We start from the raw sequence: 16,494 nt of genomic DNA on the forward strand, positions 1-16,494 counted from the left end.
CTTTATAGTGCTCGTTAACTGGAATAATAATTACGTAATTGCGAATATTATGATCAAATATTTGATCTTTTAGACAATAATGAGACAACTAGCTCTTAAGTAAGCGGATAATGTTCGAATTTGCTGCATAGATTGTATTATAGCTAAACTTTGCTCACATCTTCAACTCTCTTCTAGAGATCTTAGGTTTATAAAGAGTGATTACAATTTACTCAAGTTAGTTGACGTTCGAATATCAATCGAAAGTTATATTCAAGTGACGAAAGTAAGTCATCGATTTTTCAATAACTATCGCCGAAGAATAGTGAACTTGTGAAGGATGTATTCGGCGGCCGTACGTACAGTAAATCAGCACAAAGTTCTCTTATTCCCAACCGTATGTATATCCGTCCATCCGTCCGTCATCCCATCGTTTGAAATGCAAAAAACTGAAAGCTAGTAAGTGTTAAAAGTTCTTCAACGGTTGAATTTTTCATGGCGTTACCTGACCGTGATAAGCAAAATGTTAAAAAAGTAACATTTCGAAATCATTCACTGTCACGGCTACAATTAACTTAAGGGTAATATAATCTTCTCAGCGGTTCTATAATAATCTCATCTGATAAAAGGAACTTTACTTAAATCGTATAACTGTCCACGGTTTACATTCTCCCGGCTCCAAGCGCTTTCAATTATATATGATTTTTAAAGACAACTTTTAGAAGTAAGGGAAAGGACAACAATTTTAATTTCTTGTGCGCAGAAGGGCTTACGCCGATCGATTCAGTAAATGATTCTGATTCACATCGGCCGCTTGTCCGTCCGTTCTTCCCTCTGCTAGTTGCCTGTTTTGGCCTAACGGCGAACGCTATTGAAAATGGATCGGAGTAATTCCCTTATGACGTCATACGTATACCTTACTCCAGTGTGGAGTAAGGTATTTAAGGGTGGACCGTGGACCACTATAATAGTTTTACTTGTTCACTCCATAAATTGATTGAAGTGAATGTTATGTTTGATGTTTTCCGCCATCGAACTGTTGTTTTCAAGTTTTATTAAATTTCTTATTCCAAGCTTTGTTCAGATTAGTTAATTACTAAAGAGGCGCATTTATGATTATTTGCGGTTTTCTATATAAAAATCTTCATTTCGACTTGCCGGGCGTTACGAAGAGCCTTTCGACCGTGTAAAACATGAGATGAGTTGTAAATGCCTTTCGTGGACGCGGGAAAGGGGAAACAATAGCACCATCGCTTATTCTTAAGTTATGCCAGAGCATAATTAATATAATAATAAGTTAGTTATATAACATCTCTGACTTTGCGAATAATTCGAATTTCTATTTTTACTTGATTAGGATAAGGATAAGTGTAGCAAGCATATAAAATTGAACTTAAATCGTATATATTATGTGTGTATGTCCACTGTATGCGTACATAATTTATGTCAGTGTTTTTATGTATTAAAGAATTTTTTTTTTTTCTTTTTTTTTATTAATGAACGTAACTATCATAAAATATACGCGACTATTAATTTGTTAGCAAAACTACTCTCGGACACCTGTAACAGATACACGCAGAGTCAAGAGACTCGCATATGCTGTAATAACTGAAACTTGCTTACAAGACTTTATATGAATAGCAAGTGAAAGTTTTTTTTCTGTTTCTGTTTTTGTTTTTGTTTTTTTTCATTTTTCACTTGTGCTGCTTTTTGCCTTTGAACATTATTAACGTTTTCATTCGTTCAATATATGCGTTAAACACTGATAAGTTGCACTTTCATCTTTCGTTACCGTCTTGGGCAAAGTAATGTTGCCAGACCAGACTGGCCGCGCACCATAAAGCTAATTGTATATAAGCTTTGATATATTTTCATTTTCAATTACTTGAATAAAAAGGTGGTCTCGCTTTAAGCAGAAATAGGTTAAACATGTTAAACAATGCAGACTCTTTTTGTTATTGTTGTTGTGATAACATTGATGATTTCATAAAACTCTCTTTAAGTATATATATGCAACGATCTACTTTTCTTTCCAGAAAATCAATCAATCAATCAATTATCACAAATGTTTCTATTCGCGTCTTCATTTGCCTCTTCATTTACGCAGATCGAAACCATAGTTTGTAAGTTTTTTTTCTTCTTTTTTTTTTCTATCCTGACGAAAGGCATTTTAATATGGATAAACAAGTGAAAGCACTATAGTGATCCATAATCCATATTCTATTGAATACGCTACATCACATCACGTGAGGGAATTATTTCAAATAAAGCATGGTAGGGGAAGTGGACAGATCCCCTTGCAGCCAAAGTCGGTCTAAAATGCGGTCGTTGTAAAGTGTACCCTAATTCACCGAAATGTACCCAAATTTACGTTTTTTAACTCCTGAACCGTTCCCTTTATTGGCTGATTTTCGAACTTTAGCTTACTATAATTTAATATAATTTTCTTGCTATCTTTCACGTACGCCTTTGCAGTGATAAAAACTCGGTATTGAACACACTGAATATAACCGTTTATTATCCAAATGCGCATTGATATTGATAGGATCAACGCAGTTTACAATTTCTTGTACACGTTACAATGACTTTCTCAAATCGAGATATTAGAATTACTTTTGATATATATCTTACTGATTTCGACTCACAGATCTCACTGCTTGTGACAGGGTAATGACTTTGTAAAATGATATATGAAAAGATCTTGGCTTCCAGTCTGTGGGATATAGATGAAAATCAAGTCGCATAAAAAAAAACACAATTTATATATCAGTATGAACTTAGAAGTCAACCTATCCACCTGAGAGGCTTTCGCTAAACATTCCTGCAGTCTATGATAGTAAAGCAAAATGTTCATGTTTAGCAAATTTTCATAAGAGTGAGAAAAATTTGTTTTGTTTACCACTAAACTAAGCGGTAACGTAAATTTTGGTTTAAGCAAGTATAGCTTTACCATATGTGTTTTTTGTTAATTACATTGAAAAGTGTTATATTTTAATGTTCTCAAGACAACAAATAACCATAGATTAGCATAGGTATGAACATGTTTAAGGAAAATAATGAAACAAATACACAAGCTATTGCATTAAACGGTATTATAAGTGCATTTAAATCTGGGTTGATTTAACAACCATTTCCAAATACAATTGTCGATGGCAGTCAACAAGTCTCAATGTTGTTGCAATTGAAACAATAACCGATTGACCAATAGACTACAAACTAAACAAAAGGCAAACAAAATTGTAGCAAAGAAAAAAAACAAAAACAAAAAACGTTTGACATTGCAAAGCTTTTCGTTTAAAAACCTGTTGAATTTCCCACGAGGCAATAGCTGCTAAAGTATAGTAGAGACTGAATCGGAAGCAAAATAATGAATGTAATATAAGAAGAGAGAAAATTGTTTTCAGTTTGTGCCGAATTATAGGATACCCACTATACGTTGTATGATATTCAATCAAGATTCTGCCTGGCCAGGAGAAGTCTGGTCTTGAAGTGCGACTTAAGTTTCTTCGATTACTTACGTTTACTTTACATAAAACTATGTTTTATTGATTTTAAGCCTTTTGTAAGTTTTCGCCTTCTCTTCATGTGTGCGTATGTGCTTGCATATATATATATATATATATATATATATGTGTGTGCATGTATGTATGTATGTTATATGATATTTAGTGGTAAATGTTTGCAAATATATTTATATTGTTAACCATTTAGGTAAAAATGATTGTTTATGAAATATTTGAGTAGTAAATAAAAAAATAAAAAAAAAGTAAAAATGATAATAAAAAATAAAAATTACATTTAAAAAATGCAATGAAACTGAAACTCACCTTTTGGCATGCCGCACGGACCCTTAGTACGGGAATTATCCAAAAAATCCAAATTGTATTTACGTGCAGGTGGATAAGTTAGCGCCACATGAGCTAGACACGATTGAAGCAAACAACTTGTAATGAAAGCGATCAACATCGCGATCGCCAACCAGAATGTTGGCCAATCTCTCGTAAGATGTTTGCGTTGATACAGTCGTTGAAAGTAGTGCGGTGACCATAGCTGTTGATCAATACGATTACGTCGGTTTACATTCGCAGCCATGCTTTTCAACTGATTGTTTGCTTTTTTTTTATTTATTATTTTATTTTATTTTGTTTTTTCTACAGATTGCTTTTTTAACTAAATAAAAATGTGTGTGTTTTTCTTCTTTTTTATTTTTGAATTTTTGCTTTTTTTTTTTTTTTTTTTTCTTGCTTTAAGATACACAAGCTTCGAATATTTATGTAATTGCTTGCAAGTGTGCAAGAGAGTTATTTTTCTTTGAAAAATATTAATCTTTCGCGTTTATCCGAAACTTTTAATGGATTTTGATGTACAGGGTGCGGTCTTTTTTACACAAGGAATTTGCAAATGTAAACGCGGAACGAATGCTGCTCAGTTTCAAGCCGAGTTTGCAAAAATGATTTACATACGTTGCTTATTTGTCAAATGCGTTTCTTTTTTCAATTTTTTATTAACGTTACTTAAAAAAATTTTTAAATGACTTTTTTGATTATTTACCTTAGCAAACCAAGTAGAAGTACGTGCGAGCACTAATCTGCAAAGCAAACAAAAAAAACAAAATTTCGTTAGTAAAATGAATTTTTTTTTTTATTTTTTAATTTTTGTTTTTTAATATAACCAATCACGGAGCGGTTGTCACCTGTACGTGTGACAAAATGATGGTTAGAAGGAAATGGGAAATAAGTAGGGAATCTGCAGGCTAGTGGAAGTGTGCTCACTGCCTTTATCGGCTGAGCACTCACCATAACTATGGCCAAAGAAAACACTACAGCACTACGATTTGATCCTACAAAGATCGACTTGACAGTTGCTGCTCTTGTCTACTCGGCAATCAATATTAAATAAATAAATAGTAGGTAGAAGAGAAAAAGATCGACCTTAACATCTTAATCACGAATTGCTTCTTAAACCTGAAAGTGTTCAATAATTTCCAAATGCTTTGTCATAGGTGTGCGTGGGTCTGTTGCCCTGCAAACTCACGCAACTCTGCCTTAAACTCTGTCAGAGGTCGTGACGTAAAGGGTTTGGAAAATTATATCATGCGATCTCTAGTATTACATTGTGCGCTACTTTCCTATGTTAACGCTGTGGCCGTCAAGTATACAGCCCAAACGTCACTCTGAGAGCTTTAGCGGTCATTGCTCGAGAAAGATGGATTTCGAATGAATGAGCTACAATCTTAAGATTGCTAAGATCATATGCATTTCCCGGCATCTTTGGAATTTACCTCCAAGGGCTTATGAAGAGATATCTAAGTATGGTAATATTCGCCTCTTATATGCTTTCGCGATACAGCAAGACATATATAGAGTGTTATAAAATTTACACAAGATTTAAATTACACGGAAACATGACCTTTTTATTATGTCATAATATGTATAGAACAGGATTATGTGTGCAATAGCGCATCAGGTAAATGGCCCTTGCGGTTTTGCTGCTACACGCGCCATCCTTTATTCAAATTTTTTGTGATCATTTTGCATAAGTGCCGCTCAATTTCGTCGATGCAGTGTCGAATCTCCTTCTCCAATGCTCCGGTGGTTGTGTGCTGGTTGGCGTCGACCTTTGACATCAAATAACCCTATAAGAAGAAATCCAGTGGCAAAACATCACATGATCTAGTGGTCCAACTCTGATCACCGAAAGAAGGAAGTGCCCAACCTAGGAAAATCTCATGAAGTATTTGGCTTGTTTCAAGGAATGTATGGCCTGCGGCTTCGTCTAGTTGAAAACAAATGTCGGTCATACCGATAGCATCCAATTCAGGCGGAATGAGTTATCGACCACCAGTGACAGTTACTGCTTGACCAGTCTCATTTCTTAGTGTTGTCCAACGACGGCTCCAGGCCCATACTCCACGTCAAGTAGAGGCACATTTTGGATGCATTTGTTTTTTGGACAATTACATCTTGGAACCCCAAATGTGGCAATTTTAACGATTAATGAGATCATCACGTTGACCGCATTTTATACGAAATTTCCGAACTGTGCCTCACAATTGTTCATTATTATTGAAATGGTGTTTACGAGTGAAAACGCATTGCTCTATTGTGTAATGCTGTATTTTTACTAACGCTGGCAACCTAATACATATCGTACTACGTGTTTTTATCCTCAATCATACCGCCCTGTGCCAGTCAGTCATTTATGGAAATCATAGCGATACTTAAAATGTTACCGCTTTTGCTTATAATTTAAGTTCACCTACAATAGATAATCGAAAAATTTAAGTTCAAACTCACAAATGTGACCTAAAGACACATCGTGGCTCGATTAGAGTTAAAATAGTTCAAGGCGAAGAATTTACTCATTCTCTTCTTGCAAATATTCTTTTGAATGGAAGAATAAAAAAAAATAAACAAAAAAGAATCAAAAAAAAAAAAGTATTTATTAGGGCATCTTATAAAATCAATACATTAGGACGTATGAGTATCGTTCAAATTCAAAAACTAATAACATTGCAAGCAGAGTTAGAATAATGCAAATTGTATACATTATTATTATCACTCATACGGCACGACCGATAAAACTGAGATGAAATATTTATGGATTTTGTCACATACGCATTTTCAACTTACTCTGTTGGGAATTTCAACTTTAACCAGTTAATTGCGGATAACATACATTATGGCGCCTTTTGTGTGCGCAGACATCAACATTCCATAAAATGCAACCCACAAAAGAATGGAAGAAATTTTTGATTATGATAAGAAAATGGAATGAGTGGAGAGAGGCGAAGGAATAATTTATCATCATCATATACATTTGCAAGGCAACAGATAGAGATGTACTGTACGAAAATATTTTGTTGCTAAACTCCCATCTCCTCCTACTACACGCTTGTATTCGTACACTATATTATATACAAAAAAAAGAAAGAAAATGTTTTTTCCTCTATGAATTTTGTTACCAGAATTTGCTTAGCTTTTTCAATAACCACACCTTTTTATACCCTACACTATTTGTGGTACAAGGAACAATCAGACAGACTTGATAAGAATCAAACTTTTGCTACGTCGATCGAAACAAAATCACTTTCTGGATCGATCTAAACTTGTCCGTCTATCTGTCCGCCCGTCTTGTATTCCTCTATACAACCTACAGACTGTATTCTTTGTTTGAAATTTTGATGCTATTTGACGGTTCGAATGGGACCACTTTTTGTTTGCCGCAAATAACTGCAAGGCGGTGTAGGGTTATGGCGGACCGCGATCTGCTTCTTCAACACCCATTATTAAGCTTTTTATGAAATAAAAACTTATTCGCTTCACTTTGATTTATTCGTCAAACTTTGTCCACGCTGTCAGTTGATTTTATTCAAGAGTTGCCTGAGGCACTTTTAGAAATACATTAGGCAGTTAACTAGTTAAAATATTTACTTACACCGCGATGACGGACGTAATCACAACTAATGTCTAGTATTTACGATTAAGTTATTAACGCATAAAAGAAAAGTGTGTGTGAAAATTGTCGTTAAATGGTAATTATTATATAACATAGCAGTAAAGAACAGGTTTATGAAAATGAAAAATAGTAAAAACAATGAAATCCTTAGCAATTACACAAGTGTGCTTAAACGTGTACCATGGGAAATACAGTGCAACAAAATGTGGTATAGAATTCTGTTATTGCATCCGAACATCATAATAACAAGAAACCAATAATTTACTTATAGCTTGTTTATATGATATAAAAAAAACCAATGTGAGCAAGTAAGAAAATTATATTCGACCGTGGCCGAGCTTCTTAAACCCATCTATTTTTATTTTAGAAATTGAAAATTCGGAAAAAATGAAATTTCGCTACTTGATGAGATTGGATGGGCAAATGTGATTTTTTCCTTTTCTTTAGAAGTAGTCTACAATCACACACAGAATGTACGGAGAAAATAACTTTCAATGTTGGCGCCAAAATTGAAGCCGATGTCTACACCTTTGAGAGCGAGACCATATTTACCACATATATCGATATAGACGAACGAACGGACACACAGAAAGAGAGACACGTAAAATCGATTCAGAATTTGATACTGGATACCAGAACCTACTTAGAAACTAATTTTTAAGTGTTGCGAACATTTTCACGAAATAATTTACTGCCAACCACCGATAGCGTCGAATATGGTTGACTGTTAAACTCACTTTGTTTCTTCATCTCTCATGCTTTAGTCATAAAATATTAAGAATCGTATCTTATTGCCGGATAAAGATTCACTTTTTTTAAAAAATCTTATATAGGGAGGGATTTGAAAAGTAGATCTATGCGGTCCAGGTTCGAAACCTAAACTTCATCAAATCTTAAGTCATAAAATATTAAAAATCGTATCCTATTGCCGGATAAAGGTTCACTTTTTTTAAAAAATCTTATATAGGGAGGGATTTGAAAAGTAGATCTATGCGGTCCAGGTTCGAAACGTAAACTTCTATAATCTGGGTTAGCTTTCGTCAAAAAATATTAAAAATTGTACCTGGCCAAATGGAGGCTTACTTTTCATAATGAAAGGGATTGAGAAAATACTCCCGATCCACCCGATCATTAGTCCTAAATGCAATTTCCCATTGACTTAGTATTGAGAAGAAATCTTCAAAATAGCAAATTTTTTTCATCAGAGAACTTTTTCAAAATCTATTTTAGGTAGTGGGTGCTGCCTGGTGGGTGCGTGCCCAATTGCTAAATGCTACCCCTTTACCGTTTGCGCACTCGTTGTAGTTATGATCAAGTATGATCTACCGCACTGAGATTCGAATACAGGAAAACTGGCTTGGTAGGCGCGATTTGCATCTGCTCGACTATTCATATGAAGTGATAAGTATAGTCCTCATAACTGGGACTCGTCCATGAATCATGAAACATGTTCTTATAGAAAATCTCATCAAAATATGGGGAAAATTTCAACTTACAACCTGAACACCAAGGGGGCAGACGAATAGATAGATTTAACTTGATTCGGAAAATTAGTCTAAATTCCGTACACAAACTTATTAATAATAAGAAGTCACTTGCATTTATATAAATATGAATAGAGTGTTACGATACGTGTGTGGTCTATAATAAACACAAAATTGTCCGATCATAGACTTCATTCACATGCCTAACAGACATATAGAACAACAGCAATTTTCGTAAAAAGCTGAACTTTTCGTGGAAGGATTTCTTAAAGAATTTGACTTTGTTTATATATTTCGAAGTTACTTGAAGTAATAAACTGTTAAGCTGTTTAGTTGATTATAAAATTTATTACACGACTTATCGTACAAAGGTATATTAAGTTTGCGCCGATGTACGCAACATCCGCAAAAACCTAAAATAGGTCCTACCTTTATTATACCGAAAGTGATTCTGGAACGATTTAAGCTTTTCCATCCATCCGTCCGGTTTGTTTTTCTTGTTCATCCTAGGAACCACAACTATTGAAATATTTGGATAAAATTTGATACGCGGAGATGTTGTGGCTTGGCTCAGTGTCATAGGATGATTAGGATCGAACCTTTTTTTCGGTCACTTCCCATTGGAAGCCTTATTACAGGCTAAACCTTTATTATATCGAAAGTGATTCTGAAACGATTTAAGCTTTTTTGTCCGTTCGTCCGTTTTGCTTTCTTGTGCTCAACCTACAAACCACAAATGTTGAAATATTTGGATCAAATATGATACGTCGAGGTGTTGTGTTTTAGCTCAATGTTGTAGGATGCTAAGGATCGAACGAATTTATCGACCACTTCCCATATGCGGCATTTTTCCAAAAATCTCTTATGCGAATAATCGTAAGTTAGTGTAGGGCATTTAATAATGACTAGTGGTCCACTATAATGTTTTACTTCTTTTTAAAATTATTTATGTTATGAAAAAAATGTACAATGGCTTAGGGAATGAAAATTCTTTTAAGCATGTGTTAAATTTTTGAAAGTAAAAATATTTCAAATTTTGTGTTGAAATTATGCCGCATATTGAGAATATTTTGTTAAGAAAAAGCAAACAATAGGCGGCATATAAAGCATATTGAAAACCTTAAGTATATGTTTTCGAACTGAAGTGATAGATAAAAGCAGTAACTTGGCAAACAAACACATATAAACACAACCAATTAATGATTGAATTGAAAATATAAGTCATGTAGGTGTTGAAAGCTATAAGTAAAATATTTTGAATATTTTGATAGTCATGCTATGAACAAAGTGTCTGCAATCGTTATTTTCAACCATTTTATGAATTTTTTAACCATTACAAGGTAATAAAAAATAAAACTTTTGCAGAAAAACAATTTTTTTTTCATTTTTTTTTTTTTCATTATATAACAAAGAGATTGAACCGAAGCTTCATAAGCATTACTTAAATAAGTGTTTAAATATAAATATTAAGAGAATATTAAATCAACATATACCAATATATATATATATATGCACGTATGGGTATGATAATTACATGATTTTGTGCATATCGGTAACACCCTATACAGAGATAGCTACGCTTTGGATAATTCGCAATTTAATGATGAATCTCTTAAGATAAAAACATTTTGAAGTTATATGATAAGTGAAAGTTTAATTTCGTATCAGAAAATCTCTAGCACAAATTGAAGCCCTCTTGCGAAAGATGTTCATTTTTTCCATAAAATACTTATGTAATTTTTTCTTGCACTCTTTCAAGATAATTCGATTTTATTCTATCAGACTTTAATAAAAAAAAGGTCTTTTTTTTTTTTGAGTAAAGCACTTTTTTCCCTTGCAATGAATGAAGCATTTTTGATTAGCAGACTGTAAGTCTTGCATGTTACTGTATAAAAAAAAACATATAATCCGCTTAATTGCTATTGCAGTTAAAATTGGTTTTAGATCGATTTATTCCGTAATTTTAGATTTAATCATCCATAATCTAAAAGGCGTTCACTACTTGTTTGTAACTTTCTTTAGGTGTTAGTAATACTTTATTGCAAAAAGTAGACCGTTCGCGTAGATTGCTTTTAATTCAGGTTTTCTTAATAACAAATTGTTATCGTGCTGGCAGGTGAATGAAGTTTTTATTAGTTAACTGCAATGCTTAGGACAGCTAACGTATTTAGTTGTTTTATATATGACTTGCAATTATATAAAATAAATAAAAAAAAAATTTTTTTCTCTTCCTATTCACATTAAACTTAATGAATATTATTTAAAGAAAATTAATAAAATTGCTCATCACATGCTGCTTTTTACCGTCTTTAATAATTAGTTTTTTTTTTTTTTTTCTTAATATGTCTTATATGAAAGTACTGTGCTATGTAAGCGTAAAGCGTAAGCTTGATATAATGTATATGAAAGAATCACTGGCAGGCAAATGTGTGAGCTGTGAAGCTTACAGCGCAACTCAATAATCAAGTACATCGAACATCGAACGTCGATCTTAAGATCAGCCCTTAATGAATATATGAGAGATATGTGTGTAATTGTTAGCCTACCAGCATCAGTTGAATGCTAATACTGCAATCGAGTACAGTGGATAAGATCCATTCGGATGACTGGTACGTAAGCAATACGCACTAGTAAGCGTATTCTACATATTTTTCCGATAATCATAGGTAGAGTTCAAATAACGATAGGTGAGATATTAATCACCATTAAATTGTCAACCATCTGTAGAGACCGTGCTGTTGAATTCACCCGGATGATAGAAGCCGGAGAGTTTAGTTAAACACTGAAATAAAACATTGAGAGTTGAAGATATTCCATGACAAGATGCAAGAATCCGCGTAGGATACCATGTTCAAATTTATTAACATGTAAGAATCAATTATTGGAAGAAAGAGCCGCTTGAAGTGTATGAAACCCACGGATGCTTTGTTCTAATTAGCCTTAAACGGTAACCTCCTCTTTAATCTGATGAAACCATCTAAATGGGAACTCCTGAATAAAGCTGACAACCGGCCGCAACAGCTAGCTCGCCATACAAGCCTACGTCTTTGCAAGGTAAGCAATTGACTTGAGTTCTTTTTATACTGGCCAATCAAAAGGTTCCTGAGAAATATAAATTACTATGCCAATTTTTACTTTTAATATCTGTCCTGTTGTGTACGTAAGACCATTTTATCTATGGCGAATGTATTTGGTCGTATTAGGCTGATCTCCTCTTTCTACATAAGGAATTTAAAGATAACACCACCGAGTCTTAGGTGAATATCCATTCTAATCAAACGGCGACCATTGTAATGTTCGATTTGCGATGCCTAACTGTGAATATATATGAGGATTATAAAGTAATTCGGTCCGTATTTTCTTGTCATCATGGATTTTTTTCAGAACAAAACAAATGAACAGTTTAATTAATCTTTCTTTTCCTCAATGCATATTTGGTTATTGTCATCCAAAATTTAAGCTCCATTCAAATCATGTATTGAAAGTCATCCTAATTGGAAGGAATAATATCTTCTGACAGCAGTTGCATGTGGTTTTATCCAGCACCCACACAGTAGCATTTATACTCTCTCTTAGAAAACGGAACGAACTAATTTGTGCTCCCAGTTCAACCATTTTTGGACGGACGTGAGCACTGCTATCTAGTTCTAATTGTTACAGACAGAGAAATAAGTCTTGCATAACTTCACTGATCAAGAGTAGATGCAATAGAAGAAAAGACTTTTACACGTACCATCCTAATTTGGCAGCTGTAGAGAATAGAAAAGAAAATTTTAACACCAAACTCAGTTACTTAGTTAGTTAATTATTGTTTTACGTATGTATCGTGTGTATCGTAACAGCGATGTCAATAAAAAAACAAAAACCCCCTTGAATGAACATGATTAAGTCGATTCCGCTATTCAGGCTAATGAACAATGATGAAAATATATATTGAGTTAATGCCTTGTAAGCATTTCGCTAAAATTAATGTAACTTCCAAAGTTGAAATAAAAATGGAACACTGGCTTAATAAACACATTAAGAATATCAAGTGAAGAAAATTAACAGAGCACTGAGAATGCTTTACTCAATTCAAAAGACTTAAGATGCGAATTATGTCAAAAATTTTGAAAATCATATAAAATTACATGATTAACATTCATGACCTAGATTTAGAATCAAGCACATGAACACAAATATATAGAGCCATGTGTTGATTATAAACAAAATTAACGATTAATCTACTTTTCTAAGTATTTTAAAACTGTTTAAGTGTGGTAGCAAAATAAATAAATATATATATTAATATACATGTGGATATTAACAATAAAAGAATAAATAAACAAGAAAGCAATAAACACTTTAAAGCGAATCTAAGACACCTTTCATATCGATCTTTTCTGTTTTTTTATTAACTGCAAGAGTTTCAGAGAGAGATCCGATTGCTGAGGCAACATATCCATAAAAGTTATATAGAACGGTAACGACCTTAGGTTGCAAATTATATTGATAAAAATAAATTTAAATTATTTACATTTAATTTCAACTCAGATTTGAAACAAACGAATCCATACACAGTAGTAAGTGAAGGATGAAATTATTATACTCAGCATGTCTTCGCAGATTTTATTCATGCCTTCAGTTTGTGCGCATTTATGCAACAAATGAAAGAACTTCAGATAAATTCATCTTCTTTTATGCCGATCGATTTAGAGCCATATTCTGAATCTACTTTAAGCTTGTCTGTCCCCCTCTCTAGACCTTGTTATGTTCGACCTACGGATCACAATTCTCGAAGTATTTTGATTGAATTTGATACGCCAATGTGTTTTGGACCAAAACCCAACCGACAGACGGACAGACAAGCTCAGATCGGTATGATGAAAGGTGAGTCTATCTCAAGTCCTTCTGGCCGCTGCATAAATCTGCATAAACTTAATATACTTTTGTACCATAAGCAACGTAGGGTATAATTGCTTTAAGAAAAAAATTGATTATAGTCAATATTGAGAGCATTTGTGAAGCATAAAATTACATCTGAAAAGAAGGCGGACTTCCATTTAATGCAAAATAATCGACATAGACAGAAAGATTGTAGCATAACATGCTTTCGCGCTAATGAACACTCATTCTAAATTGATCCGGCAAACGCCATTATCATCTCGCTGTAACGAATAGCAAGTTTCTAAATGAATCGCTAAAGTAAGCATTTCTCTTTTTTGATCGAATCACAAAATTTTGCTTTCAACTAATATATTCAAATTACCATCGAGTTCGACTCGATATCGACAGCTAGAAACCGGCATTTGTCATTGCCTTTATTAAGCATATATATTCATAGGCTTGATTTAATAAATGCTTAAACGAGAGTTCGATGCACTTTTTCCTTTTACTTTACCTAATTAGAATTAAAAGACACCATAAGCGGCTAAAAACCTTTTTAAAAACTGCTACGAAAGAAAATTGTAAGTTTTATAAGCGAGAGTTAAAAAAAAAAGGGGGTCGAATTAGTTCAAAGATTAAACCTCTAACCAACTAACATCATCGTCGCACAAGTGAAATTTCACTTACATAGCCGAACAATGCGGCCCATTAAGTTTTAAGACAATTAATAATACATCAGCTAACTTTCTTAAAAATGCTATTAACCTGACTGAATAGAAGTTAAAATTAAAAAAAAAAAAAAAAAAAAATCTTGATGAAAGTAATCAAAACTTAATAAATAGATAAATAAATTGTAAAGAAGAAAAATTTTAAGTCGATCGACTTAAAAACAAAGTAAAAGATTAAACGAAAAACAAAAAAAAAAAAAACATGTTTTAAGGAAAAGAACCCATAAAACGAGAGGGTGTTAATGCGGCTATTGCTGCCTTTGAGTCATTTGTAGTCATCCATGCAAACATTCATACATACATATGCGTACACATGCACCCATGTGCCAGTAAATAAACAAAATCAAAAACCAGTTATATTACATTCTTGTCTATAAACAAATAATAAATTTTAACCTAAGCACAGATTACATATCAAATAATACCTGTTTGTATCTGCACACGAGTACGCCTCACAAATAAATATGAGTATGTACGTCTTTAGGTATGCAAAAAGAGATAAAAATTAAAACATATATTAATGGGAAAAGAGAAAAAAAAAAATAACGCCAACGACAAGTGTCAACTATCTCAGCACTCAGCTTTACATGATGATGAGATTTCCAAGTCCGTGTTGGAAAAATTAAAAATAAAATAAAATATTAACTTGAGCTTTCATTAATTTTCAAGCAGAAACTTTATAACAACAAACCGAACCTGAAAGTGTCGTCCAAGTAATCAGATGCTTTTAATCGCATGCACTCGCATGTTCGCATCTATTGCAGAGAAATCACTTTGAGCCTCTTATTCTTTCTATTAGAAACCCTCCACTTTGGCCAAATGGTCTGAACGATAAGCGCCTCTAAGTCGTAATTTATATACATTCGGAAATGGTTATTAAAATTATAATTTAAAAAAAAAAATAAATAAATAAAAATATTATATTTCGCCAGAGCCGTTCATTAAATGCATTACACCACATCGCTTAATACAGCTATTTGTGTAACGACTTTTCAAAAAAAAATGTTACATGGAAAGTGGCACGATTCGAAACATTTTCAATAGCTTGCGCCCTTAAAGTGAAGCTTGTCGGAATACGAGACTGACGGACGAACGGACGGACAACCTCAGATCATTAAATATCGGGATAGGTTGATCTATCTCAAGTTCTTCTCGGTGTTGTATACATCTGACACAATCTTAGTGTTGTTCCTAACACAACACCACAAAGGGTGTAGGGTACAATAATAAATAAAAACACTACAGTTCGCTGGGGCTCTTCATTAAATTTTCGGACGACTTTTCAAAATAAAATGATATATGAGAAGGCTTTGACAAAGTGGCCCGATTCGAAACATTTTCAATAGCTTGCGCCGTTAAACCCAAACATATCGGTTTAAATTCATATTTCATAAACATATCTCAAAAAGTTTGACCTGTAGGCTGAACATAAGAACACAAGATGGACGGACAAGCTCGATACACATCGTTTAAAATTGATCTATCTCAAGTAGTTCTGGGTGTTGTATACACCTGACACAAACTTGGTACCACCAAGGATTGTGTGGTAGAATAACAGTCCAGCTTTACAAAAAAAAAAGAAAAAAACCAACTTTTTCCAGCTTTTCTCATTTATCTTGAAATTTTCAATTAATAATAAACAAAAGTGTACTTGATTCTGTTTTCATTAATTGAAGATAAAGGAAAAAGCAAAAGTCACTGTTTTTAATTAGAAGATAAGACGGCCACGCGTTTTTGTTATAATATCTCATACAATTCGAGTTAATCTGGGTAGCTATCGAAAATATCAGCGCACGATCAACGGCGCACCGTAATGATTAAACAAAAAACAGTTGTTTCATATCAGTTTTCGAAGAAAAATTACTTTCCTCTATAATCTTGAAATTTGAGACAAAAGTACAATAAATTTCATAACACATTTTAAATTTCAATCGGAGAGCTAAGCGTTTTTCCTTATTTTTCGCACAAATCTGGAGTTT

General features: G+C 33.3%; 1 protein-coding gene and 1 long non-coding RNA gene across 5 annotated transcripts in view; both read right to left on the reverse strand.

The window, feature by feature from the left end:
• Positions 1–4,159, reverse strand: part of LOC119635593 — a 35,992-nt gene extending 31,833 nt beyond the window's left edge. For all 4 annotated transcript variants that reach the window (XR_005247083.1, XR_005247084.1, XM_038030464.1 and 1 more), the window contains exon 1: positions 3,807–4,159. Coding sequence is in view for 2 of the 4 variants with exons in the window: in XM_038030464.1 (XP_037886392.1) it covers positions 3,807–4,071 (265 nt within the window). In the remaining 2 variants the exon portion in view is untranslated. The remainder of the gene's footprint in view (positions 1–3,806) is intronic.
• An 85-nt stretch (positions 4,160–4,244) lies between these two features.
• LOC119635599 overlaps positions 4,245–16,494 on the reverse strand; it is a 40,091-nt gene continuing 27,841 nt past the window's right edge. The window contains exon 2 of the long non-coding RNA XR_005247085.1: positions 4,245–4,567. This is a non-coding gene — a long non-coding RNA (uncharacterized LOC119635599). The remainder of the gene's footprint in view (positions 4,568–16,494) is intronic.

This window comes from Glossina fuscipes, unplaced genomic scaffold, assembly GCF_014805625.2.
Source record: "Glossina fuscipes isolate IAEA_lab_2018 unplaced genomic scaffold, Yale_Gfus_2 27, whole genome shotgun sequence".
Taxonomy (NCBI): Eukaryota; Metazoa; Arthropoda; class Insecta; order Diptera; family Glossinidae; genus Glossina; species Glossina fuscipes.